The sequence below is a fragment of the Rissa tridactyla genome, chromosome 27 (assembly GCF_028500815.1).
Source record: "Rissa tridactyla isolate bRisTri1 chromosome 27, bRisTri1.patW.cur.20221130, whole genome shotgun sequence".
In the NCBI taxonomy this organism is placed as follows: Eukaryota; Metazoa; Chordata; class Aves; order Charadriiformes; family Laridae; genus Rissa; species Rissa tridactyla.
This window is the reverse complement of record NC_071492.1, coordinates 946,357-969,362: the sequence shown is the minus strand read 5'-3', so window position 1 is coordinate 969,362 and position 23,006 is coordinate 946,357. Positions and strand designations below refer to the sequence as shown.

At 65.3% G+C, this 23,006-nt stretch overlaps 2 protein-coding genes across 2 annotated transcripts in view; one reads left to right on the top strand and one right to left on the bottom strand.

Moving 5' to 3' along the window:
* Nucleotides 1-126: 126 nt before the first annotated feature.
* LOC128901686 (HLA class II histocompatibility antigen, DR alpha chain-like) lies at nucleotides 127-2,603 on the top strand. The gene is made up of 4 exons (XM_054183827.1): nucleotides 127-294; nucleotides 1,038-1,292; nucleotides 1,575-1,856; nucleotides 1,963-2,603. Exons 1-4 carry the CDS (start codon nucleotides 222-224, stop codon nucleotides 2,115-2,117), a joined length of 765 nt encoding a protein of 254 aa, XP_054039802.1. The 5' UTR covers nucleotides 127-221; the 3' UTR covers nucleotides 2,118-2,603.
* Nucleotides 2,604-9,812: 7,209 nt separating this feature from the next.
* Nucleotides 9,813-23,006, bottom strand: part of LOC128901600 (collagen alpha-2(XI) chain-like) — a 13,770-nt gene continuing 576 nt past the window's right edge. Inside the window, 53 exon segments of the mRNA XM_054183670.1 lie at nucleotides 9,813-11,324; nucleotides 11,706-11,939; nucleotides 12,346-12,414; nucleotides 12,544-12,656; nucleotides 12,749-13,034; nucleotides 13,239-13,292; nucleotides 13,371-13,406; nucleotides 13,604-13,657; nucleotides 13,840-13,947; nucleotides 14,157-14,210; nucleotides 14,332-14,385; nucleotides 14,614-14,721; nucleotides 14,811-14,864; nucleotides 14,961-15,014; nucleotides 15,339-15,392; nucleotides 15,520-15,573; nucleotides 15,704-15,811; nucleotides 15,926-15,979; nucleotides 16,174-16,227; nucleotides 16,342-16,395; nucleotides 16,495-16,548; nucleotides 16,909-16,986; nucleotides 16,988-17,017; nucleotides 17,349-17,390; nucleotides 17,392-17,403; nucleotides 17,514-17,562; nucleotides 17,656-17,768; nucleotides 17,902-17,943; nucleotides 17,946-18,018; nucleotides 18,150-18,203; nucleotides 18,337-18,419; nucleotides 18,562-18,669; nucleotides 18,766-18,785; nucleotides 18,788-18,818; nucleotides 19,026-19,067; nucleotides 19,070-19,081; nucleotides 19,175-19,228; nucleotides 19,710-19,755; nucleotides 19,859-19,911; nucleotides 20,073-20,117; nucleotides 20,256-20,308; nucleotides 20,428-20,482; nucleotides 20,618-20,703; nucleotides 20,706-20,724; nucleotides 20,859-20,912; nucleotides 21,040-21,084; nucleotides 21,241-21,295; nucleotides 21,466-21,503; nucleotides 21,809-21,862; nucleotides 21,986-22,030; nucleotides 22,166-22,198; nucleotides 22,200-22,220; nucleotides 22,946-22,990. Of these exon segments, the coding sequence (XP_054039645.1) occupies nucleotides 11,178-11,324; nucleotides 11,706-11,939; nucleotides 12,346-12,414; nucleotides 12,544-12,656; nucleotides 12,749-13,034; nucleotides 13,239-13,292; nucleotides 13,371-13,406; nucleotides 13,604-13,657; nucleotides 13,840-13,947; nucleotides 14,157-14,210; nucleotides 14,332-14,385; nucleotides 14,614-14,721; nucleotides 14,811-14,864; nucleotides 14,961-15,014; nucleotides 15,339-15,392; nucleotides 15,520-15,573; nucleotides 15,704-15,811; nucleotides 15,926-15,979; nucleotides 16,174-16,227; nucleotides 16,342-16,395; nucleotides 16,495-16,548; nucleotides 16,909-16,986; nucleotides 16,988-17,017; nucleotides 17,349-17,390; nucleotides 17,392-17,403; nucleotides 17,514-17,562; nucleotides 17,656-17,768; nucleotides 17,902-17,943; nucleotides 17,946-18,018; nucleotides 18,150-18,203; nucleotides 18,337-18,419; nucleotides 18,562-18,669; nucleotides 18,766-18,785; nucleotides 18,788-18,818; nucleotides 19,026-19,067; nucleotides 19,070-19,081; nucleotides 19,175-19,228; nucleotides 19,710-19,755; nucleotides 19,859-19,911; nucleotides 20,073-20,117; nucleotides 20,256-20,308; nucleotides 20,428-20,482; nucleotides 20,618-20,703; nucleotides 20,706-20,724; nucleotides 20,859-20,912; nucleotides 21,040-21,084; nucleotides 21,241-21,295; nucleotides 21,466-21,503; nucleotides 21,809-21,862; nucleotides 21,986-22,030; nucleotides 22,166-22,198; nucleotides 22,200-22,220; nucleotides 22,946-22,990 (3,447 nt within the window). The 3' untranslated portion in view covers nucleotides 9,813-11,177.

The window sequence follows — 23,006 nt, the reverse complement described above, 5'->3', positions numbered from 1 at the left end:
GACACTGTCGGGGTGTCCCTCCGACTATCTGCTCTGCAGGGTGCCTGGTGCTGCTGCTCTGCCTGGGAACAGACGAGTCACCATCAGGGCTCCCTCCTATTGGCTAAGCTCCTGGGGGGGGCCCTGTCCCCCGGGAACGGGGCTCCCAGCACTCAGCTCCCCGGCCCAGGAGCAACACCCTCACCTGCTCCCACTCTCGCTGCCCCGTGCCAGGAGAGGCGATGGCCGGAGGATGGGGCGTCCCGCTGGTGCTGCTGGCTGTGCTGACCCTGCAGGGAGTGGGGGCCATCAAGGGTGCGTGAGGGCACTGGGGCTGTGGGGTGGGGGGTTTGGGGGCAGAGGTGGGTCTGGAGTGCCCTAGACCCATGGGGTGGGGGCTGCGAGGGTAGAGGTGGGTCTGGGGTGCCCTGGACCCATGGGTTCTGAAGACCAGGGCAAGATCAGACGCTACCCATTGCATGCAGCACTCTGTCCCTCCCCGGCTGTGGGTAACCCCTGGGTGGGGAGGGGACCCTGGCAGCCCCCAGGAGGGCAGGCTGTAGGAAGGGGGGGACCCCTCCCCAGGTCTCCCTTCCACCCCCGTCCACACCCCCCCCACCCCCACCCCCCCCCACCCCCCCCCCCCAACAGTGCCCTGGCTCAGTGGGTCAGGTCCCTGCGGTACCCTCTGACCAGAGATGGGCCCTGGGACCTCCCACCCCACCCCAGCCCACAGCGTGTCTGGGACCGGGGGGGGTCCCACAGCCTGGCGAGACCATCACTGTCCCCGGCCTCAGGATGACAAACAGCCCCGGAGAGGACACTTGCCAGAGGTGGGGCAAAGAGGGGGCCAGCGGCTTCCTTCTGCAGGGGTCCATGTCTCCCAGCCCCATGAGCCTGTGGTGGTGGGGAGAGGCTCAAGGCAGGCTCTTGTCCCCATGGGTGCCTCACTGTCCCCATGTGCTGTCCCTGGGGGGAGCCCTGGAGAGTGAGGAGAAGGCACAGGGGCAGCCCCATGGCAGTGGGCGATGCTGCCCCTAACACCCATCTCCTGGCAGTGGTGAACACGTACCAAGCTGAGTTCCAGCAGCGGATCGAGCAACTGCAGCAGGAGGATGGGGAATACCTGCAGGGGTTCAATGCTGATGAGGTGTTCCACGTGGACCTGCAGAAGCAGGAGACCGTCTGGCGCCTGCCCGAGTTCAGCAGCTACACCTTCTTTGAGGCGCAGGGAGCCCTGCAGAATGCGGCTATAGGCAAACAGAACTTGGAGATCATGATGAAAATGTCCAACCGCTCGCAGGCAACCATTGGTAACAACCCAGCCCCGGCACAGCCGGTGCCTTCACCCCTGGGGATCCTGCCAGGGCCGTCGCTCCCACAGCCTGCGGCTCAGCTGGCAGCGGGGTGCACAGCGCCCTGCACCCCTGGAACATGTGGGACCTGGGCACAGCGCCGAGCTGGGGTGCTGGGTCTCCCTGGGGGGCAGAGATGCAAAACAGGGCTGTTTCTAACCAGCCCCGGGTGCCACAGAGCCCGGCTGAGCCCAGGCTCTAGGGCAGCACTAACTCCTCCCTCCTCCCCCTTGTCCCCAGTGCCACCCGAGGTGATGGTGTTCTCCGAGGACCCCGTGGAGCTGGGGGACCCCAACGTCCTGATCTGCTACGTGGACAAGTTCTGGCCCTCCGTGATCTCCATCACGTGGATGAGGAATGGGCAGGAGGTGACGGAGGGCGTCCTCGAGACCGTTTTCTACCCACGGGAGGACCACTCCTTCCGCAAGTTCTCCTACCTGCCCTTCATCCCCACCCGCGGGGACTACTATGACTGCCGCGTGGAGCACTGGGGGCTGCCCACCCCCCTGCTGAAGCACTGGGGTGAGGAGGGGGGCTGGGCCAGGGCCCGGACACCTGGGTCCTCTCCCCTTGCAGGCAGCGAGGGGGGCTCAGCGCCCCGTCCTCACCCACCCTCACCCCTCCGCAGAGCCCCAGCTGCCCCTCCCCGCCTCCGAGAGCACCGAGACCCTGGTGTGCGCCCTGGGCCTGGCCGTGGGCATCGTGGGCATCATCGTGGGCACCATCCTCATCATCAAGGCCATGAAGATGAACAGCGCCCGCAACCAGCGGGACCCCTTGTGAGGGGGCAAAGCCCGGGGCTCCCTGTCTCCCCCCAGCCGGACCATCTGCACCCTCAGCCAGTCCTCGCCTCAGCCTGGTGGGATCTGCTCACCCCGGTGCCCCATATCCCTGCCCCACCTCATCGGCACCCCCTTCTCCCATGTGTACCACATGCAGATGTGCTGGAGACGGCTCCAGAGCCAGATGTGGCAAGGGCCTGTCCCCACAGCAGGGCAATTCCTGCAGAGCCCAGGGGCCTGCGCTGGTCCCAGCACGCAGCCCACACTGCGCCACATTGGGTCTGCCTGTCCCACAGCCCCTGGCCCCACAGCCATCTCCCGTTGGGGACGCAGCGCCTCCTCCCAGCCCAGATGCGGGGTCTGCCCCACAACCCCCTGAAGGGAGGGGAGGGGTGCCCTGCCCCACAGCTCCCCCTCGGCGCACTGTCCTGCACCCTCTGCTCCCGCTCCGCTGCTTTCTCACCACAATAAAGTGGGTTGAGGTTGATCCTGCTGTGCGACCCTCTCACTGTGAGTCCATTCTCTGCACTGTGCTGGGGGGGGGCTGACTCCAGCTCTACAAGCCCCCTTAGCGTCTGGGTGATCTATGGGGTGGTGTGGGGCAGGGCTCCAGGGATCTAGTTCCAGCTCTTTGGCAGAGGGATGGGGTAGGGTGACCTCAGATAACCTCAGATCTCCCAGGTTCTCCCAGCCGATGCAGGTGGGATCCTTGCCCCTCCAAAAGAATAGTCCCATGGGGGAGGCGCCCATTTATGGCTTCTGGCGGGGAGGCTCACAGAGCCCGTTGGCCCATAGCCACTCTTATGGCAAGGCCAGGAAGGGACTCCGGCACAGCTCGACCCATCCTGCTGCACCACGGACAACAGCAGGGCATGCGACTCTCCGGTCAACTGGGTGTGGGCAGAGCCAATGCCAGCTGGGGCCCAGACCACAGGCAGGGGAGTCCTCCCTGCGTCCACCAGCACCCAAGGAGACCCCCCGGGGATGGCTGTGTTTGTCCCACAGGTGTGAGGGTGTGTGGGTCACCCCCTTGCAGTGCTAGGGGCCAAGGGGTGACCCAGAGAGGGAACAGGTGACGAGACCAGTTCCTGCGGTCGCTGTGACCCGCTGTGCACACACACGCACGCACGCACACGCGTGTGTACCCTGGGCAGTGGAGGGGAACCCTGCAGCTGCCCCTGAGAGCCATTAGCTGGGGCATGGAGAAGCAAAGCTGGATCATGCCCTCAGCCAGACCAGTTCTCCCAGTAGCAGCTTTGCCTGGTAACTGGTGACACCGCAGCCCTGCTTGGGAAGTCTCTGGCAGGGCCTGTCCTGGTTCCCCTTTCCCTCCCCATCACCGTCCGGGTGCATGGGGTCTGCGCACGAGGCTTGTGCACATGGGGTGGCGACGGCGGGGTCTCCGCAGGCTCTGTGGGTCTGGAGGCCTTTGGCGCTGGAGCTCTGGGTTGTGCCCGCAATGGGGCCTGAGCCCACAGGTCAGGGACGCACCGAGCCCCACATGCACGAGCCCCATGCCCGGGGACTGAGGTGGGGACACAAACTGGCAAAACCGCTGTTGCCATGGGGCTGTAGAGGAGAAGGAAGGCCCTGAGGAAACCCCTGGACAAGAAGCAAATCCCTCCTGGGAGCGGCAATGCAGACGAGGCAGCGCGGTGGCTCGGGGCCTGCTTCCCTCCTGGCTGGGGGCAGAAGGGGAAGATGCGGCTGGAATAGAAAGTGGATGACGTGCGGGCGGGGAGGATGTAAAACCCGCCTGCCTCGCATGTGGGTGGCATGCCGGGGTCGCGTGGGGATACCAGAGGGGTCCCTCTGAGCCCCTGGTGGGAAACGCTGGAAGGGAGCACGGCCGCAGGTGGGTCCAGCCTGGGGTTTACTGGGAAGCAGAGCTCTCGCTCCAGGGACTGAATGAAAAATACCTGGAGATAAACAATTCCAAGACAAAAAAAGTAAACAGCCAAGCCCCCACCCCTGGCATTGCTTGCACAGCGGTGATCAGACAGAAGCCGCTGTCCCTCCAGGGTAGATCTGGGGCTGGCCCCCACCATGGATGCATCTACCCACGACCCACACGCTGAGGGGGATCAGCCCTGGGGATGCAGCCGGAGCAGAGGGGTTTGGCTGCCGCTGGGGATGTAGAGGCTTGTCCTCCCCTCTGGCAGAGGTACAACAAGCACCCTCGACCTCAGGAGGACACTCGTAGTCCCGACATGAGATGCCAGAGGGGAAGGAGGGAGAAAAGGACTCGATTTGGAAAGTGGACATGGTCCTGCAGAACTTGCAGGCAGCACTGGGGGTGTCCTGGAGGTGTCCAGGGACTCCTGCCTCGGCCACACAGACCCAGAGCCCAACAGGGGCACATCCTAAAAGACAGGTGCCAAAACTGGCTGCTGCTCACCACCCCGGGCTTGGGGGATCTGAAGCTAGCACAGGGCTGCTCGGGAAGGGGGGGTGTCTTCTGGCTGAGCCCCAGCTCCCACCCCCCAGCTGCCAGAGGAACCCAGGTGTCCTGACGCAGCAATGCCTGGCTGGAGCAGGCAGGTCCTTGCAGCAGATGCTGGGACCAGGACCTCAGCTGCCTGGAGTCTGCCGGAGACTGGTGACGTGGCCCAGTGCTGCCTGTTGACTGGTTGGGCTGAGGTTACTGCAGGGCAGGGAGAGCAGGCAGGGCCCTTTCCCCGAAACGCTGGCGTGCCCCATGGCGGGGGACACTGGCTTGGGTGGAAATCCCCTGTCTCTGTGGGTGTGGGAAAGCGGGGGTGGAGGGGTCCAGCCGGCAAGACAGAGTCACCTCACCCCGCAGACGTCAAACCCTGCAGCACTGGGGCCTGAGGCCAGGAATGGATCGCTGCCACATCAAGCCAAGCGGCCACAGCCCCGCCTTGGGCACAGGGGTGGTCCCCTTTCATCGGGCAGTGGCCCACGGGGACTCAGCTCCCTCGAGACCTGCGCCAGCTCCAGCCTCCAGCTGTGCCAGAGCTGTCCGAACGGGAGACTCAGGACACCGTCACCAGCCAGGCGGGGGCCAGTGCTCCTGTCCGTTGTGCCGCAGGCATGCAGCCCCCTCGGATGAGGTGGTCCATATTTGGGTCACCCCTCCCGCCCCCAGCCCCACGCCAGGGCTCCCCTCCACTGCCTTGAGAGCTCAGGGGAAGGGGGGAAACGGGTGCGAATGGCGTAAGGGGATTTCCAAGAGAAGGTTCTCTCCTCCCCCAGGGCTGCCATGTCACCAGTTACCAGGGGCGAGGGAAGACCTGAGCCCAGACAGTGGCAGAGCCGAGCGAGCAGGAAAGTGCCCTCACCCCCTTCCTCCAGAGAGTGGCTTCCCAGCAGGCGGCACTGCTCTGGAATGACGCCCCCCCAGGGACAGTAAGACAATGCCCAGAGAGGGAGAGAGACCGAAACACTCCCAAAAGACTCAAACATGCCTTTTTACTACCACCAGGACCACTGTGGGAAGCAGGAGCATGTGAGGGTAGGGTGGGCAAGAGAAAAGACTCATCTCCCCCCACCCTTGACCTTGATCTGGGTCTGGGCTCCCACCCCAGAGCAGAGCAGGACAAGCAGGATGCCACGGTAGGAGCTGTCCCCAACCCCACAGACTGGTGCCCAGGAGCAGATTTACCCCACGCAGGAGAAGCACCTTTCGGCGTTCCTGGCCCTAGGGCCCCCCCACCAAAGCCCACCCCATCCCACTGACACAGCCGTGCCGGGCGCAGGAACGTGATGCTGCGAAGCGGGGTGGGGCGGCAGTCCTGGCGTGCACCGGGACCAGTCTAGGCCCTTTGGACTCGGGCAGCACTTTGCCCTGACTGCAAGGGGCATGGAGCAGCTCCAGGCACCTTCTCCCTCCCCACGCCCTGCTCGGGGCGGTACCACCCCCGACCAAGGACAGGCCCGAGTCCGCTCCGAAGCTGGAAATATCTCTGGCAAATCAGCGCGTGGTGAGCGCTGGCACGTCAGGAGTCACCAGGTCCCGATGGCTTCTTTACCAATCCATCCTCTGTCACAGCACCCAGCAGAGCTCCCTGCGTTTCGAGGGAGCCTGATCGTACCCGTGGCTCTCGGAAGCTCCCCAAAAACTCATTTCCACCCAGACCCACTGGAACCAAGGCCGCCTCCCCATCACGCTGCCACCTTCTGGCCCACACACGAGGTTTTGCTCCTCCTCACTCCCTGTTTCCATGTGTCGGGTCCCTCCTTGGGCCAGGACTTCCTAAGGTTCAACAGGGAGACTCCCACTTGCCTCGCCAAGCTGCCCGTGGAGCCATGCAGAAAGGCAAACGCTCCCTTTTTGCCTGGAGACCACACCTGCCACAGTGGAAGAGCTTTTGGTTACCACATGCATCGGAGATGCTGAAGAGACCCCCCCCTCCAACAGCACCCACATCCAGCCTACACAAAGCCAGCCAATGACTCGCTTTTCCCCCCGCCGAAAGGCAGAAGGATGGGGGGAAGCGAAGGCAGCTCCGAGAGAGGGGCAGAACAGTCAGAACGGAACAGAGCGACAGCGCCGTCTCCTTGGGTCAGTGTTTTTCACGAGGCCTAAACACCAGCCTGGCCAAGCATTATCTTCTTGGCTCAGTTTTTAAGCGCCTGTAACCGCGTTTGGGACACGGCAGCTTGGGGAAGATCATAGAACGGTTTAGGGTTGGAAGGGACCTTTAAAGGTGTCCTGGTTTGAGCGACACAGGATTAATTTCTCTTTCAGTAATGTCTCTTCTAACGCTTGGGAAAACTGGATTTTTAGAAGACTCTAGTGTCTGGATTTGTGAAAATATTTACTTTATAGCCAGCTATGGCATGCAGGTTTTGAGGTTTTGGTGTTTTCAAGCTCGCCAGGTGCGAGGATGAGGAGGAGCGAGACCCGGGCACCTGACCCAAGCTGCCAACAGGCTTATTTCATACCACGAACGGCACAGTCAATATAAATTAGAAAGTTTGCTCGGGAGTTTTTTTTCTTCCACGACGGCTGCGATCCTGGGAATTTCTCGCCCCAGTGCCGAACCCCCGAGCCCTTCCCTTCCTTCGAAGCCGCCGCACTCGCAGTGTCCCACATTTGCTGTCCACTGCTGGGAGTGAACAGCCTCCTATGATAGAATGGGCTGAGTATAGTCCTCATGTATTTTATATTAATATTGGGATCAATACTGGTTCTTTAGTATTATTAATGTTAATTACTTGAACTTATTCTGTTAATTCTATTTCAACCCTTGGGTTTCCTTGTTTTTTCCCCGTTCCTGGGTGGGGAGGGGTCATGGGGTGAAAGAATAACTGTCTAAATGACAATAAATTGCTGCAGGTTCTTCAAACCGTAATAAAAGTCCATCTCGTCCCATCTCCACCCAGACCAGGTCTCCCACAGCCCCGTCCAAACTGGGATGTTTCCAAGGATGGGGCATCTCCCACCTCTCTGGGCAACCTGGGCCAAGGTCTCACCACCCCCAGCGTAAAAATGTCTTCTTCTATCTAGGCTGAATCTGCCCTCTTTTAGCTTAAAACTCAGACCGCGCCCTGACGGCTTTCCCAACTTTGAAAACTGACTTTCCACGTTTTGGAGAGTCACTTTCACCACAGAAACCCGGCTGCTCCTCACGGACCGAGCACCAGAGCCTCCCCCGACTCAGCCCTGAGGGGGACGGGGCCGCCATGGCCGGGCAGCCGCTGCCTCACCGCGCTCGGCCAGGGAGGGAGGGAGAGAGGGAGGGAATGGCAGCGGCGGCACCGACCGGCGCCCTCCAGCGACCGTGAAGGACATTGTCCCTCGAGCCACTGCCTCCCGCCATGTTCTCCTGACGGGGAGGCCGCCTCCGACCCTGCTCTCCTTACGGAGCCGCCGCTTCCCGCTCTTTTCCCCTCACGGAGCTGCCGCCCCCCGCCATGTTCTCCTGACGGGGAGGCCGCCTCCGACCCTGCTCTCCTTACGGAGCCGCCGCTTCCCGCTCTTTTCCCCTCATGGAGCTGCCGCCCCCCGCCATGTTCTCCTCACGGAGCCGCCACTTCCCGTCCTTTTACCCAAACGCCGCTGACACCTCACCCCATGTTCTCCTCACAGACCTGCCGCCTCCCGCCATGTTCTCCTCACAGACCTGCCGCCTCCCGCCATGTTCTCCTCACGGTGCTGCCACTTTCCTGCCCTTTTCTCCCTAACACCGCTGCCCCTTCCTGCCCTGTTCACCTCATGGAGCTGCCGCCTCCCGCCATGTTCTCCTCACGAAGCTGCTGTCTCTGGCTCTGCTCTCCTCACACCACTGCTGCTTCACGCCCTTTTCCCCCTCGTGGAGCTGCCCCTTCCCGCCCTTTTCACCTCACGGTGCTGCCGCCTCCCGCCATGTTCTCCTCACACCACTGCCCCTTCCCACCCTTTTCACCTCACGGTGCTGCCGCCTCCCGCCATGTTCTCCTCACACCACTGCCCCTTCCCACCCTTTTCCCCCTCATGGTGCTGCCACTTCCCTCCCTTTTCCCCTCACGCCGCTGCTGCCTCCCGCCATGTTCTCCTCATGCCACTGCCCCTTCCCACCCTTTTCCCCCTCATGGTGCTGCCACTTCCCTCCCTTTTCCCCTCACGCCGCTGCTGCCTCACCCCATGTTCTCCTCAGGGAGCTGCTGCCCTCCGCCATGTTCTCCTCATGCCACTGCCCCTTGCCGCCCTTTCCACCTCACGGTGCTGCCGCCTCCCGCCACGTTCTCCTCATGGTGATCCTGCCTCTGACCCTGCTCTCCTCACGCCATTGCTGCTTCCCGCCCTTTTCTCCTCACGGAGCTGCCGCCTCCCGCCATGTTCTCCTCCTAGTGCTGCCGCCTGTCGCCGTTTTCCCCCTTGCACCACTGCCGCTTCCCACTCCTGGCACGGAGAGGGGTGTACATTGGCATTGCCCTGATGGAAACACCATGAATGGTGGTGACCCACAGCGGCGGCACATTGGTGACAGCGACCGGTGGGTTTACGGTCTCTGTGGGTGAACCGGAGCAGGGATGGGGATGTGTGGATTTATAGGGGATGTGGCCGGTGGGATCGGCGCTCTGGTAGCCACTCGCGATCAAGCGCAGGCACATCCGTGGGAAGAGCTGGGGGAAGAAGAGACGCCGGTGTGAGGAGGGAGAATGGCGAGCGCACGCGGTTGCGGGTCCATTTCTCTGGGAAGAGACGCATTCCCAGATATCCTGGGGGCTGCTGGAAACTTTCTGGGTGTTAACGCAGGAGAAGACACCCCAGTGCCCTTAGCGAGCCCAGACCAGATGTCTGCTGGTCCTCCCAAGGGTTGCCACAACCTTTCCCCCCCACCCCATGGTGTTACCTAGTCCCCCCCAGCTCCCTACGGCCGGAGGAGACCACCATCCTCCACGGTGCCAGCTCCTACGAGAGCTGAAAACCCCGCAGCGCTCCAGCGTGTTTTCCCAGAACTCTTTTTTTTTCTTTTTTTTTTTTTTTTTTGTCACAGCTTTTTCTTTTTAGTTTGCAAGACTTTTGTTAGGAGCCGCTGCGACGCGTTTTGTGGCCCAGATGTTCTGGAGGGAGCAGCCCCCTTTGACTAACAGGGGATTTACGTGCATGTGTGTTTATTCCCCCACTTTCTCCCCAGGATGGGAACTCCTCGCTGCAGGGAGGAATTTCACGACTAAGGGCATCACGTAGGTAAGCTAGTGGAAATTTAGAGAAAAGAAGCAAATAAAAAATAACCGATCCCCCAAAAGCAGCAAAATTATAGATGATATATTACAATACAACTTAAAAAATTACTTACAAAACATTATACAGGCCGCCGGCTCAGCACCAGGGGGCACACCTCCGCTTTTTAAGAAAACTAAAAAGCAAAGCCTGGTGCCCCTTTAAACTTCTTTTTAATTGGACGGCACCAAGAAAATAATTTTTTACTTTTTTTTTTTTTTCATTATTTTTTTCCTCCCCTCCCTCCTCCCCCAAGCACTGGGCTGGGTTAATCTCCATGCAGAAATTCACTTCTTGGGGTTTTTTTTGGGGGGGAAATCCAAAATTACGCCGCAGGGGACCAGCATCGATGGAGTTGTATCCACTCCTTTAAATAATATAATTAATTTAAAAAATAAAAAAAAAAAACCACACAGTAAAAACACAACGTCCTTCTTCCTCACTTCCTTCCTCGGGCTAGGGATAGGCTTTGTCGTTGGAGGCTTTTTAAATACACCCATTATTTGCTCTGGCTGGAGGTCGGACTGGAACCCCTTTGGGCTAGCGGGGAAGAGAAGTAGCACCTTGATAGGACAGGGAAGCTTTTTTTTTTTTCCAAATTAATTAGCCTTGATTAGCGAATTCAAGTGTCCGCTCCACCGATATGAGTCAGGCCGGGCCAGGCGCCACAGCCCAGGTGCGCTGTCGGAGGTGGACGGGGACCGTTGCTGTGGGGTAACGCTGCGGGGGACGGATGCATCCCAGGGTCCGTTCCCTTCTGACCCCCCGGGAGACCGGCTTCGGAACGCGAGGGTTGTGGCGGTGTGAATCCAGGCGGGGAGAGAGGTAACGAGAGCTCTCGGTGCTCATCTCACACACGTGCCAGCGGTGCTCGACCGGCATCATCCCGGGCTTGGTTGCTTTAAAACCCGTCGTCTCTCCAGGCAGGGAGCAAACCCGAGCACTCTTCCCTCTGCTCGGCAGGTGCGCTCCTCGAGGGGTTCCCCCTGGGGCAGTGGGGAGCATGGAAAACAAGCCCTGGGAATGCTGGGAAAGAGCAGTAGGATACTGGGAGGAAGGGAGCACTGCTGGGTGCCGAGGGAGGTAGCCAGTGGATCCGTTAAAAATTGCCCTCTCTGTCTCTCTACATATTAAAATATAGATTTATTCTAAGCATTAAAGTCTCTTTTGGCATCTCTCCAGACCCTGGCCCCCCTGGGGGCAGCGGCGGTGGCATGTGGGTCCCCGGCGCGTGCGGGCAGGGCTGGCACCTCGTCTCCTCGCAGCAGCGGGTGGGTGACGGTGATGCGAAGGGGAGGTGGGTCCCGCTGCTTCGCCGCTCGCAGGCGGGGGCCAGGTTTGCCCCGCTGGAGGGCCAGGGTGCGGGCCAGGAGGGCGACGGGCTTGATCCTAGCCGAGGAAACAGACCGGGCCCACCTCGAAGCCGAACCGCTGGCCGGGCTCGCCAAAGTCCATGACGCGGAAGTCCAGCAGTGGGAGCTGCTCCAAGCGGGGCGTGCGCACCTCTAGCACTGTCCGGCTGGAGCCCTTCCGTGCCTGCAAGGAGGGGAGGAGGGGGGGCCGGGTCAGGGGCTGGGGGGCACTGGGAATACCGGCCTGGGACGGCCTCGCGCAGGGCGAACCCTTCTCTTATCCAGCGGCTTCCGCTCCTCCGGCATTACCCAGGGAGTGTCTCTCCATGGTCTCCCTGGACCTTGGCATTCCGCTGGAGCATCCCTCTCCGTGACGCCCTACTTACATTCAGGGCACCCCCAAGGGTGTCGGCTCTTCCACCCCTCCCTCTTGGTGCCTTCTAGTGCTTCCTCCCCCCTTCATTACCCTTCACCCATCCCTTTTTCCTCAACTTCCTCTCCCCGTGTCTCCTCCAGCCCCTCGTGCCTCGCACCCACCCTCTCCCCGCCGTCCAGCCCTGCTCACCGCGCAGCCGTCCATCGCAGCTTTGATGTAGGGGCTGGTGTCGTAGCTGAGCTCCTCCTCGTTGGCAGCCAGGAAGCGGAGGGCACGCCGGTGGTCCCCGGAGGCGGCGCTGTGCCAGGCCACCGAGCGGTGACAGTGGTAGGTGAAGTTCTGGCGGGCAGAGACGCTGAGGAGCCGTAGGAAGGTCAGCTGCACCACGCCGAGGGGCTGGCTCTCCGAGTCCGTGTAGGAGAACTGTGGGAGCAGGAGGCGAGTTAACGGGGGAGCCGATGACCACAGGCATGTGAAAAGCGGGGCTGGAGGGGGATGTGCTGAGATCTAGAACCCGCCCTGGGAGCAGGCAGCTGGAGAAGGGGAGGTGGGCAGCAGGGTTGACAGGTTCAAGGTCAGGTGGAGGACGTTTCTGCATCTCCTTGAAGGAAGAGGCACATCCAGCAGCACTGAGGCAAGCGGCTGGGGACATGGAGAGGGCGGGGAGGGTGGAAGCCAGAGGGCACCAGGGGGAGGCGGGGGGAGTTGCAGGAGGGCACGTGGGAGCAATCCACGGGCTGATGTTCTAAGACCACGTCCTTCCTGGAGGAGCGGGGAGACCACCGGCAGGCAACGCATCCCCAGGGGGCTCAGCCAGCAGCGTCCTTACCCTGCTGCCCCCCTGGAACTGACTGAACCACCGCTGGGGCACCTCCTTCTCCCACGCCGACATCTTCACCTGCAAGAGGAGAGGCAGCCATGAACGAGCACCCCACGCCGCTGCCTTCTCATGGGCCGATGCCCACCACCCTGCCTCCCAAGGCTGCGCTGGGACCCTGCACGCCTGCACCGGGACCCCTTCTCTCACCTCCTGTACGTCCTTGCTGGGAAAGACGCAGGTCTCCCCGCCTGCTGTGAAGTTGCAGTAAACCTTGAAAGAGTCTCGGGCGCAGCCCTGGTTGGGGTCAATCCAGTACTCGCCTGCGGAGGGAGGAGCGGGGTTAGCACAGGCAGCGGTACGGCCGCGCTCACCGCCATCCTTCCCCGCCGACACCGGCACCGGCGCGCCTCACCGTCGGGCAGGCCGGGGTGGCTGAGCTGCAGGTCTTGGCAAGTGCGGGCAGGGTTGTCCCGGGTGCCCATGGGGCGCCGCAGCCCCTCGATCTCCTGCTTGAGGGAGTTGAGGGAGCCGAAGATCTCCTCCATGCCGTCGGCGTAGTCACGAGACGCCTGGTCGGCGGCTGCTCGCTCTTTGTCCTCGCCCTCCTCGTCCTCCACCAGCTTGCTGGCGTCGATGGAGCGCTTGCTCTTCTTGGGCAGCTGGATCGGCAGGGGCTGGATCACCTCCCCGGGGGGGCCCTGCGGCAGGCACAGCGCTCTCAGCACCCCAGCATGGGGGGCTGCGAAGCCCCCTCACCCTGCTCCCCAGGGCCTCAAACCACCCCGTGCTCAGGCTTTGAGAGAGGAGATGTCCCTCTGCATCCACTTCTGGATGTCATTTCACCTACCAAGGGGCTGTTCCTACATTTGCCCCCCATCCAGGTCTTCCCGCGAGCCACTCACCGGGTGTCCAGGGGGTCCCGGGGGTCCCCGTTCACCTTTGGGTCCTGCTTGGCCCTAGAGGGAAGAGACGGAGGTCGGCCCTGGGCGGGACTGAAGGTGGTGGCGGGGTGGGGGCACCGGCTCGGCGCTTACCATGGCTCCCTTGGCACCTTTGGGACCAGCTGGGCCCTGCAACGCAAGACCAGGTCTGTCAGAGGCCGGGGCTGGCACGATGCGGAGCCAGGGGGGGGACGGACAGCAGCCCCCCCCATGCATGCAGGGAGGGAAATGGGGAGCCCAGACGCAAGGACGAGACGGGGGGGAACGAGGAAAGGGGCTTGGAGAGGGAGGGGTGCGGGACCGGCAGCATGTGAGGGGGCACTCACAGGAAGTCCGGGGGGGCCGGTGGGGCCGATGGGTCCGGTAGCACCAGGGATCCCCTGCGTGACAGGAGAAGAGCAGAAACCGGTGTGAGGAAACCAGGACAACCCCCTTCCCGCCTCCCCCCTGTGCCCTGCAGGGCTCCCCACTCCCAAAGCCCCCGAGTTGTCCCCCGCACCCCATTTTTATGGTCCCCATTTGCATGGACACCCCCCCCCACCCCAGATCCCCCCGCACTCACAGTTTCTCCTTTCTGCCCCGTGGAGCCCTGGGGGCCGGGGAGACCTCGGTCTCCCTTCTCCCCCTGCTCCCCCGGGGGTCCGATCAGGCCGATGAGACCAGGGTGGCCCTGGGGAGACACGGGCGGAGATCAGCACGGGGCCACCACTGGGGACATGGTGGGTGCCCGGTGCTCGAGGGACCCACGAGAACCAGCACACCCTGTGCCGGCCGCCCAGCGGGGTGTAGGCTCTTGGCCCCCCCGCCCCCCCAAGCATGGGGCGTGCTCCACACCAAGGTGCTGCAGTCCCCAACTTGTGTTGGTGACCCAGAGCTCACCTTCTCTCCTTTGGCACCGGTGTCACCTTTGAGGCCGGGGAGACCCGGGGGACCCTGCAGAGGTACACGTGAGATGTGGGGAGCGTAAAGTGGGGGAGAATAAAGTGGGGGAGAATAAAGTGGGGGACCCCCCCCCTCCGGGGGGCCATGGTGGGTCAGGGAGGGCCGCACTCACCACTGGTCCTGGTGGCCCAGCCTGGCCTGTGGTCCCTGGTTTGCCTTGTTCTCCCTGCACAGGCGAGAGGACGTGGTGAGTCCCCCTGGTCTGGAGTCGGTGCCGCCGGTGGCAGCGCACACCCGGGGCAGCTCCCCGCGAGCCACGGGCATGGTGACGTGTCCCCGTCCCCTCCCCGGATGATGGTCAGACCCTTGTCCCCGCTCCACCATGTGCCAGCAGACGCTGCTGCGCTTTCACCCCGGGCTGGGGACCCCGGTCACTGGGATTGTTGTCACTTACCACGGAGCCGGGCAGACCTCGGAGGCCATCGGGACCCTGCTTCCCGGCAAGGCCCTGGGGACCCACGGGACCCGTCTTGCCAGGAGCACCCACTGCGCCCGGTTCTCCCTGCAGGGACAGAGGAGCCGGGTGAAACCGATCCCGTACGGAGCTCGGCAGCGCCGCTGGGGGTGTCCCCAGGGGCGACCTTCGCTCACCTTCGCACCCTTCTCGCCCTGACGCCCCTCGGGGCCGGGGGAGCCGGCTGGACCCTGCGGAGAGGAGAAACCAGGCGATGAGGGACAGGGCCATCCAGGCAGGTGGCACGGGATGTGTCACAGCCGGAGCCGGGCTCACCCGGCGCTTACCCTCTTCCCCAGGGGACCGGGAGGACCGTTCTCGCCCGTCGGACCCGGCGAACCCTAAGGAAGGAGAAGAGAAAGGAGTCGAGCGAGCTGGCCTTGTCCCAAAAACGGGATGGCGAGGAAGGCGAGGAGGAGGAGGAGGAGGGTCCCGTGCCACGGAAGGGGCACCCAGAGGGATGGGAGCATCGGCAGGACCAGGGGGACCAGATCTGATGGCTGTGGGAGGGAGGGTGGTGTGGGACCCCAGTGTTCCCGAAGCAGTGGGATCGATCTGGACCCAGATGTTGCGGGGGGGCGGGGGGGGGGGCGGAATCTGGTCAAGGCATCCCTGCCCAGAGCCATGGTGGGGGGGGGGGGGACACGCCGGAACGGGGCACTCACCGGCTCCCCGGGCTCACCGTCCTCCCCACGCTCGCCCTTGGCGCCATCCTGGCCCTGTCGGGAAAGGAAAACCTGGATTCAGCATGAGGCTCCCCCCCCCCCGTCAAATCCCAACCCCATTCCCGGGAAAGCCCCCTCCAGAGGTGGGAGAAGCCTGGAGGGGGTGGGACACGACACTCACCCTGGGACCCATTTCACCTGGGGGTCCGGGATCTCCGGGAAAGCCGACGGGACCCTGAAACAGAGAGAGCTGCCAGCCTGGGGGGGACCCGGGACCTCCCCCCCGCCAGGGATCCCAACACCTTCCTCCCAGCACCCTGCTCCCTCCCCCTGTCATCACCCCGGGGGGGGGACATGACACTCACGGGGTTGCCCTTGGGCCCGTCATCGCCGGGGGGCCCTTTCCCTCCGGGTGGCCCGGCAGCACCGGCGGCTCCGGCTTCTCCCTTCTCCCCTCGCTCTCCTCGCGGGCCCTGCGGTGCAAGATGGGGGTCAGCAGCCCCCAGTGGGGGGGGGGGGACGACGACACACATGGGGACAGGGATGGGGACAGGGACAGGTCGGGGGGTGTCCCTGCTGTCACTCACCTTGACTCCTGGCTCCCCTTGGATTCCCGGGGCCCCCGACTCACCGGGGTCCCCCTGAAACGGGAACAGAGTGAGAAGTTAAGCCCCCCACCCCCCCGCCATGCCACCCTGTCCCCCCCTCTTTGGACCAAGCCCTACGCGTCGGTCCCTTGCCCCCTAGACCTGCCGCATCCCCACGGCCGCGTCCCACCTCGCCAGTGTGGCTCCCATGTCCCAGTTCCCCCCCCCCTCAATGTCCGTGGACGTACCTTCTCGCCAGGAGGTCCCAGGTTTCCAACACCGCCGGGGGGTCCCTGGGGTCCCTGCGGGGCGGGGGGGGAGGGGGGGGGGCAGAGCTGGTCACCCCAGCGCCCCACATGGGGCACGGTTGGGGGGTAGCGGGGGCAGGGCGGGGGGGGGGAAGCGGGGTCACTTACATCAGCTCCAGAGGGTCCAGCTGGGCCACGGGGGCCTGGGGGGCCGGGTGGGCCCTGGGGGGGGGGAAGAAAAAACAGAGTGAGGATGGTCCTGGGGTACCCCCACCCAGAGCGACACGGGGCTTGGGGGGGGGGACACACAAGGTGACTTACCATGGGGCCCACGTCACCCGTTTCTCCCTTCTCACCGGCCGGACCCGGCAAACCCTGGGGTGAGAGAGAGCGTTAAATAGTGGGGGGGGGGGCACAGCAGGGAGGGGGCAGATGTGGGGCACTGGGTGGTGGGGGGCGAAAAGCGATGGATATATAAACGGGGGGACACACAGCTGGGCACATCTGGATGGAACAGGGCAGACAGCTGGATGGGGGGGCACAGTGGGATGGGGACAGTGGAGGGGGGGGGACACACAGTGGGATGGGGGGGACAGCAGGAGATGTGGCAGCCCCTCCCGCACCTGGGTGACCCCCAGTTTGGGGACAGGCAGGACGGGTGCGGTGGCACCGTCCCGGAGCGAGGGGGTGGCCGTGGGGTGCTGGGGGAGTGTGGGGGGGGTACACCCTACTCACCTGGAGCCCAATGGGGCCGGGGGGGCCGTTGAAGCCCCGCGTCCCCTCGTCGCCCTTGGCCCCGAAGTGTCCCTGGGGGACCTCTGGCACCTGGTTCCCCGTCGGCACCCTGCAAGGCGGGAGGGGGGGGGGTCGGCACCGCTCGCCCCCGGGGACCAGACCCGGGGACAGGGACATCACCTCGGTGTGGCCCCAGAGCAGGTGACCAGTGGGGACAGCACTAGGGGACACAGGCTGGACCCCCCCCCACCCCCAAAATCCAGGCTGGGATGCCGGCTGGGCCCCCCCCGCCCCCAAATCCAGGCTGGGGTACCCACTGGCCTCCCCTTTTCCTCCCCCCAAATCTCCTCGGTGTGGCCTCAGGGGGGAGCACAGGACCCCCCCCTCAACCCCATCCCACATCGTGCCCCACGGCGTTGCCTGGACTCTGGCATACTCACGGCGGCTCCGGGTTGCCCGACCGACCCGATGGGTCCGGGGGGGACCGGGAGGACCCTGCGAGGGAGGGAAGGGGTCAGTGGGGCTGGGACAAGTCCCCGGGGGGGCCAGTGGGGACAAGGTTTGTCATGGTGGGGGGTGGAGGGGGGGGGGGGGGTGACACTCACGTGCTCGCCCTTGTTGCCTTTGGTGCCTTTCTGTCCCGGTTCGCCCCACCTCGCCCTGTTGGGGGGGGGATGGAGAAGGAGGGTGTCACCCCCAGCTCGGGTTGCGGGGGGGACACGGGGACAGCGGGGGCAGGGTGGGGACCTCACCTTGTCACCGTCCTCCCCAGGACCGCCGGGGGGGCCGGCCGGCCCGGGCAACCCCACGGGACCCTGAACGCCATCGCGGCCAGCGGGACCCATGGGACCCTTCTCACCCTGGAGGGACAGGAAAAGTTGGGGGGGGGGTGAGGGGCGGGGGGTGGGGGGGTGAGGGGGTGCAGGCACTCACCCCCTTGCACCCCCTCTCCCCGCTGCCACCCCTCCCCGGAGGATGTCCCCAAACACTCACGGGAACTCCTTTCTCTCCGGCGGGGCCCGGTTGTCCCCTGGGGTCCCGGTCGTCCTGGGGGGGCCAACGGGACCACCTTGCCCCGGGCCACCTCTCTCCCCGGGGGAGCCCTGGGGGAAGACGGAGTTGGGTGTTAGCGGGGTGGGGGGGCACACACGACATGAGCTCGAGGGGAGCCGGGGGGGGCCACGGCCAATGGGCCGCCAGGGCTCCATGGAGGAGGGGGGGGGACACACTCACTGCGGGTCCTGGGGGGTCCCGCCGGTCCCTCGTTGCCCTTCAGCCCTGGGCCGCCCTGCGAGATGAAGCGGGGGCGGGGGGATGCGGAGGGGGGTGTCAGTGTGGTGCTGGCGGGGGGGGGGGGGGCGGGTGTGGGGTGGGTGTGAGATGTGGGGGGGGGGGGTCCCGGCGGAAGGGATTTACTCACCGGGGGTGCCGGGCAGACCCCGCTCACCGGGGAAACCCCGTAAACCGGCGGGACCGTCCTTCCCGGGGGAGCCGGTGGGGCCGGGATCTCCCTAGAGCAAGATGGGGGGGGGGGGGGGGGGCAGTAAGATGGAGGGGTGGGGGGGGAGATGGGGGGGGGGGGAGGGGGCTCCACGCCCCGGTACCCCCCATACCGCTCCTCGGGGCCCGTCGTCCCCCGTGGCACCGTCTCACCTTGGTGCCCTCTTTGCCGGAAGGTCCCGGTAGCCCTTGTTCTCCTGGGGGGCCGGGGGGGCCCGGGTGGCCTCTCTCCCCCATGGGGCCAGACTCGCCAGCGGCTCCCTGACATGTGGGAGGGGGGGGGGCAAAAGTCAGTGCAGCCCCAGGGAGGAATTGGGGACCCCCCTCAACCACCCACCCACCCATGCGAGAGCTCACCTGGGGTCCCACCACCCCGGGGGGGCCGGGGGGCCGGTCTTGCCTTGGAAACCCTGGGGGAGAGAGGAGATGGCGGAGGGGAGTCAGCACCAGGAGTAATCCAAGAGCATGTCGCCAAGGAGGGATGGGGGGGTGTGGGGGGGGGCGAGAAGGGGGCTGGGGGGGGGGCGGTTTGGGGCCAGGGAGAGCGGCTTGAGAGGCAACGTGGGTGTCAGCACCGGACGTCGCCGGGGTCGGCGGCAGGGGGGGTACACACTTACGACTTCTCCTCGCTGCCCCGGGGTGCCCGGGGAGCCCCATCTTTGCCGGGGGGGCCCTGTGGGGAGAGGAGTAGGGGGTGAGGGGTGCCGTGGGGGTGCACCTCGTGTGCCGGGGGGGATGACAGGACGGGACGCAGCCCTCTACTTACGGGGGGTCCTTTGGGTCCTGGGAAGCCGTTGGGTCCCTGTGGTCCCGGCAGGCCCTGGGGGGGGTGGGGGGGGGGGAAGAAGAGCAGGGTGGTTACGGTACACCAGCTGGACCTCCCCCCCACCCCAAAATCCAGGCTTGGATGCCAGTTGGGCCCCCCCCCCCCCGCCAAAATCCAGGCTGGGACACCAGCTGGACCCCCCCCCCCCCACCCCAAAATCCAGACTGGGACGCCAGCTGGGACACACACCCCCTCCCAAAATCCAGGCTGGCCCCCCCCCCCCTCAAAAATCCAGGCTGGGAAACCAGCTGGACCCCCCACCCCCCCCAAAATCCAGGTTGGGCCCCCCACCCCCTAAAATGCAGGTTGGGACACCAGATGGACCCCCCACCCCCCTCCCCCCAAAATCCAGGCTGGGACCCCCCACCCCACCCCAAAATCCAGGCTGCTCCCCCCTCCCTCCACCCCAAAATCCAGGCTGGGACGCCAGCTGGGCCCCCCCAACCCCAAAATCCAGGTTGGGACACCCACTCACCCGCTCTCCTGGGGGGCCGTGGGGGGCCGTCGCTGCCAGAGGTGCCCTGCGGGGGGGGGGGAAACGAGAGAGGTTTTGGGTGTCCCCCAACAAGGGTGGGGGTGAGCCCCCCCTCCCCACCCCCCCCAAGCCCCCCCCCCTCCACTGACCTTCGCCCCTGACTTGCCGGTGGCTCCTCGTGGTCCCCGCTGGCCCCTGGACCCTGTGGGAGGAGGAGGATGAGGAGGGCGATGGACGGTCCATCAGCCCCCCACCCCCCCACCCCCATAGATCGGGGGGGTGCAGGGCACCCCAGGAGAGGGGTGTGGGGAGGGGGGAGCGCACAGTCCCCCCCCCCACTCCTTAACCCTGCCCCATACTCACCGTGGGGCCGCGCTCCCCCCTGGGCCCCGATTTGCCGGACAGACCCTACAAGAGAGTTTCAGAGGCACATTTTGGGGGGGGACATGACACATGGGGGGGACACATGGGGCAGGGACACACACACACCCCCCCCCCGGTGCTTCTGTCCCCCCCCAAGGTGTGTGTGTGGGGGGGGTCACTCACCCGTGCGCCCTTCTCGCCGTTGGTGCCGGGGAATCCAGGGAAACCCTGCGATCCTGGAACAGAGAGGAGTTGGGGTGAGCGGAGCTGCCAGGGGGCGGGGGGGGGTGTGAATATGTGGGGCAGCCCCATGGCCGCCATCAATGTGGGGCAGCCCCACGGTGGCCATGCTCACCTTGGGACCCCTGCCGTCCCGGGTAGCCGGGCAGGCCTGGCACTCCCAGTTTGCCCTGTGGGAGAGAGACGTGATGTGTGGGGCAGGGCGGAGGGGACACGTCACGGGGGTGCCCGCCTTGCACGCCGTGTCGTCATCGTCGTCCCCCCCCCCCCGACCTGAGTGTCCCCCCCCCACTTTGTCCCCTCACCTTCTCTCCCACCAGCCCCATGGGACCGGGGTCACCGGTGGGTCCCGTCCGCCCCTTGGGACCTTCGGGTCCGTCCTCGCCCCGGAGCCTGGCACGCCGACTTCGCCCTGCGCGACATGCCGGAGGTGGTGTTGGGGCGGGGGGGGGTCAAGGTGGGCCAGCGAGGGTGGCAACCCCCCCAACAGTGTGTGTGGGGGGACATCTGGTAGCCCCCCCCCCCCCCCCGCCCCCCGGCACCTACCCGGTCTCCTTTGACGCCCATGTCCCCCTTGAAGCCGGGGAAGCCTTCCTCGCCCTGCGGGAGAGGATGAGGAGGGAGATGGCGGCGCGGGGACGGGGGGGACGCGGCCCCCGCTGCCGGTCGGGGACCACCGTGTCACCGTGCCACCGCCGTAGGGTTGGGGGGGGGGACAGACACCCACCTTCTCACCCTTGTGTCCCTTCAGCCCCCGGATGCCGTCCACTCCCTAGGAGAGAGGGAGCGGAGTGACCCACGGCGCAAGGTGGCATCCCGATTCTTCATGGTTTTCACCCAAAAAAGTGGCGTCGGGCGATACTTGCTCCCCCCCCCACCAAAAAAAAGACACACACACCCCCCCCCCCGACCCTCCCCAGGCACTGACCTTGACACCGCGTGGGCCTGGGTAGCCGATGGGGCCCTGGGGACCCGAGGGGGCCCTGCGGAGGACAGGGACAGTTTGCACCGTGTGCCAGGGGGACATTTTCGGGGGGAGGGGGGGGGGGCGACCACCATGGGACCCCCCCCCCCCGCCGACACGGGGTTGCCCATTGCCCCCCCCATCCCTCCGCCTCCGACCTGGGGCCACGCGGTGTTTTTACCTGGTTGCCCTTAGTGCCGGGGGGGTCCTTCCTTCCCGGGGTGACCCTGGGGACAGAATAGGGGACAAGGAGGGACCTTGAGATGGGGCACGCAGACATGTGCCCCCCCCCCCGCTGCCCCCCCCCCCCGCCAGACCCACAACCAGCCCCCTCGGGGGGCTGTGTCCCAGCCTGGGGCGGGGTGGGGTGGTGGGGGGACAGTGGGGGGACAGCAGTGTCAGACAGGGCCAGAGCATCCTTCGGATGCTGGATGTGTCTCTGCCCCAGGGTGGGGGGGCTGCGCGGGGGGGGGGGGGACACAGAGCCCAGCGTGGGGTGACACTGCCTGGGCAGGGGGGGCAGGGTACTCACGGGGGGGCCATCGGAGCCAGGCATTCCAGGCAAACCGGGTTTTCCTTGGGGACCCTGCGGAGAGAAGGAGCCGGGGTGAGCGCCGTGTTCCACTCCCCCACCCCACCCCCCCCCCGCCAAAATTCCCCATGCACATCCCCCCCCCCACGCCCCCCCCCCCCCGGCTTCAGCACCCACCTTCTCTCCGGGGGGTCCCGTGGCACCTTGTGGTCCTGGGAGACCCTAAAATGGAAAGATGGCGGGGGGGGGGGGGAGGGTGTTATATCCCTGTGCCCCCCCCGGTGACACCCCCCACCTTGCGCGGGGGGGGGGGGGGGGGGGGGGGCAGGTTACCAGTCAAAATGGGGGGGGGCTCACCTGGGTTCCTGGGGTCCCCTGCTGCCCGGGGGGGGCCGGGCTCCCCTTGCGGCCCCTGGGAGGGTCAGAGATGGGGGGGGGTCAGGACGCGGGGACCCCATGGGGGACACGCCGTGTCACCAGTGGGGCATCGCGTGTCCCCAGTGGGGTGTCGCGTGTCCCCAGTGGGGTGTCCCATGTCCCCAGTGGCACGTCGTGTGTCCCCGGTGGAGTGTCACATGCCCCCCGGTGGGATGTCCCATGTCCCCAGTGCGGCACTACGTGTCCCCAGTGGGATGTCACATGTCCCCAGTGGGGCATCGCCTGTCCCCAACGGGGCATTGCGTGTCCCCAGTGGGATGTCACGTGTCCCCAAGAGGGGCACCCTGTGTCCCCAGTGGGATGTCATGTGTCCCCAGTGAGATGTCCCTTCCCAGTGGGGCACCATGTGTCCCTAGTGGGGCGTCGTGTGTCCTCAATGGGGCATCCCATGTCCCCAGTGGGATGTTGCGTGTCCCCAGTGGAGCACCACGTGTCCCCAGTGGGATGTCCCCAGTGGGATGTCGCGTGTCCCCAGTGGGGCACCACATGTCCCCAGTGGGATGTCCCCAGTGGAGCACCACATGTCCCCAGTGGGGCGTCGCATGTCCCCAGTGGGATGTCCCCAGTGGGATGTCGCGTGTCCCCAGTGGGGCATTGCGTGTCCCCAGGGGATTATCATGGCAGGGGGGACACCCGCCCCGTGGAGGGACAGCACTGGGGACACTGGGGGGGGGACGACACACGACACACCGGACTCACCAGGTTCCCCTTGGGACCCACGGGACCGTCCATGCCACGCACGCCCTGCGGAGGAGACGGG

Coding starts and splice junctions, on each gene's coding strand:
- LOC128901686 (XM_054183827.1), top strand. CDS start 222: ATGGCCGGAGGATGGGGCGTCCCGCTGGTGCTGCTGGCTGTGCTGACC. Junction 295..1,037: donor GGGAGTGGGGGCCATCAAGG/GTGCGTGAGGGC, acceptor ATCTCCTGGCAG/TGGTGAACACGTACCAAGCT. Junction 1,293..1,574: donor CCGCTCGCAGGCAACCATTG/GTAACAACCCAG, acceptor CCTTGTCCCCAG/TGCCACCCGAGGTGATGGTG.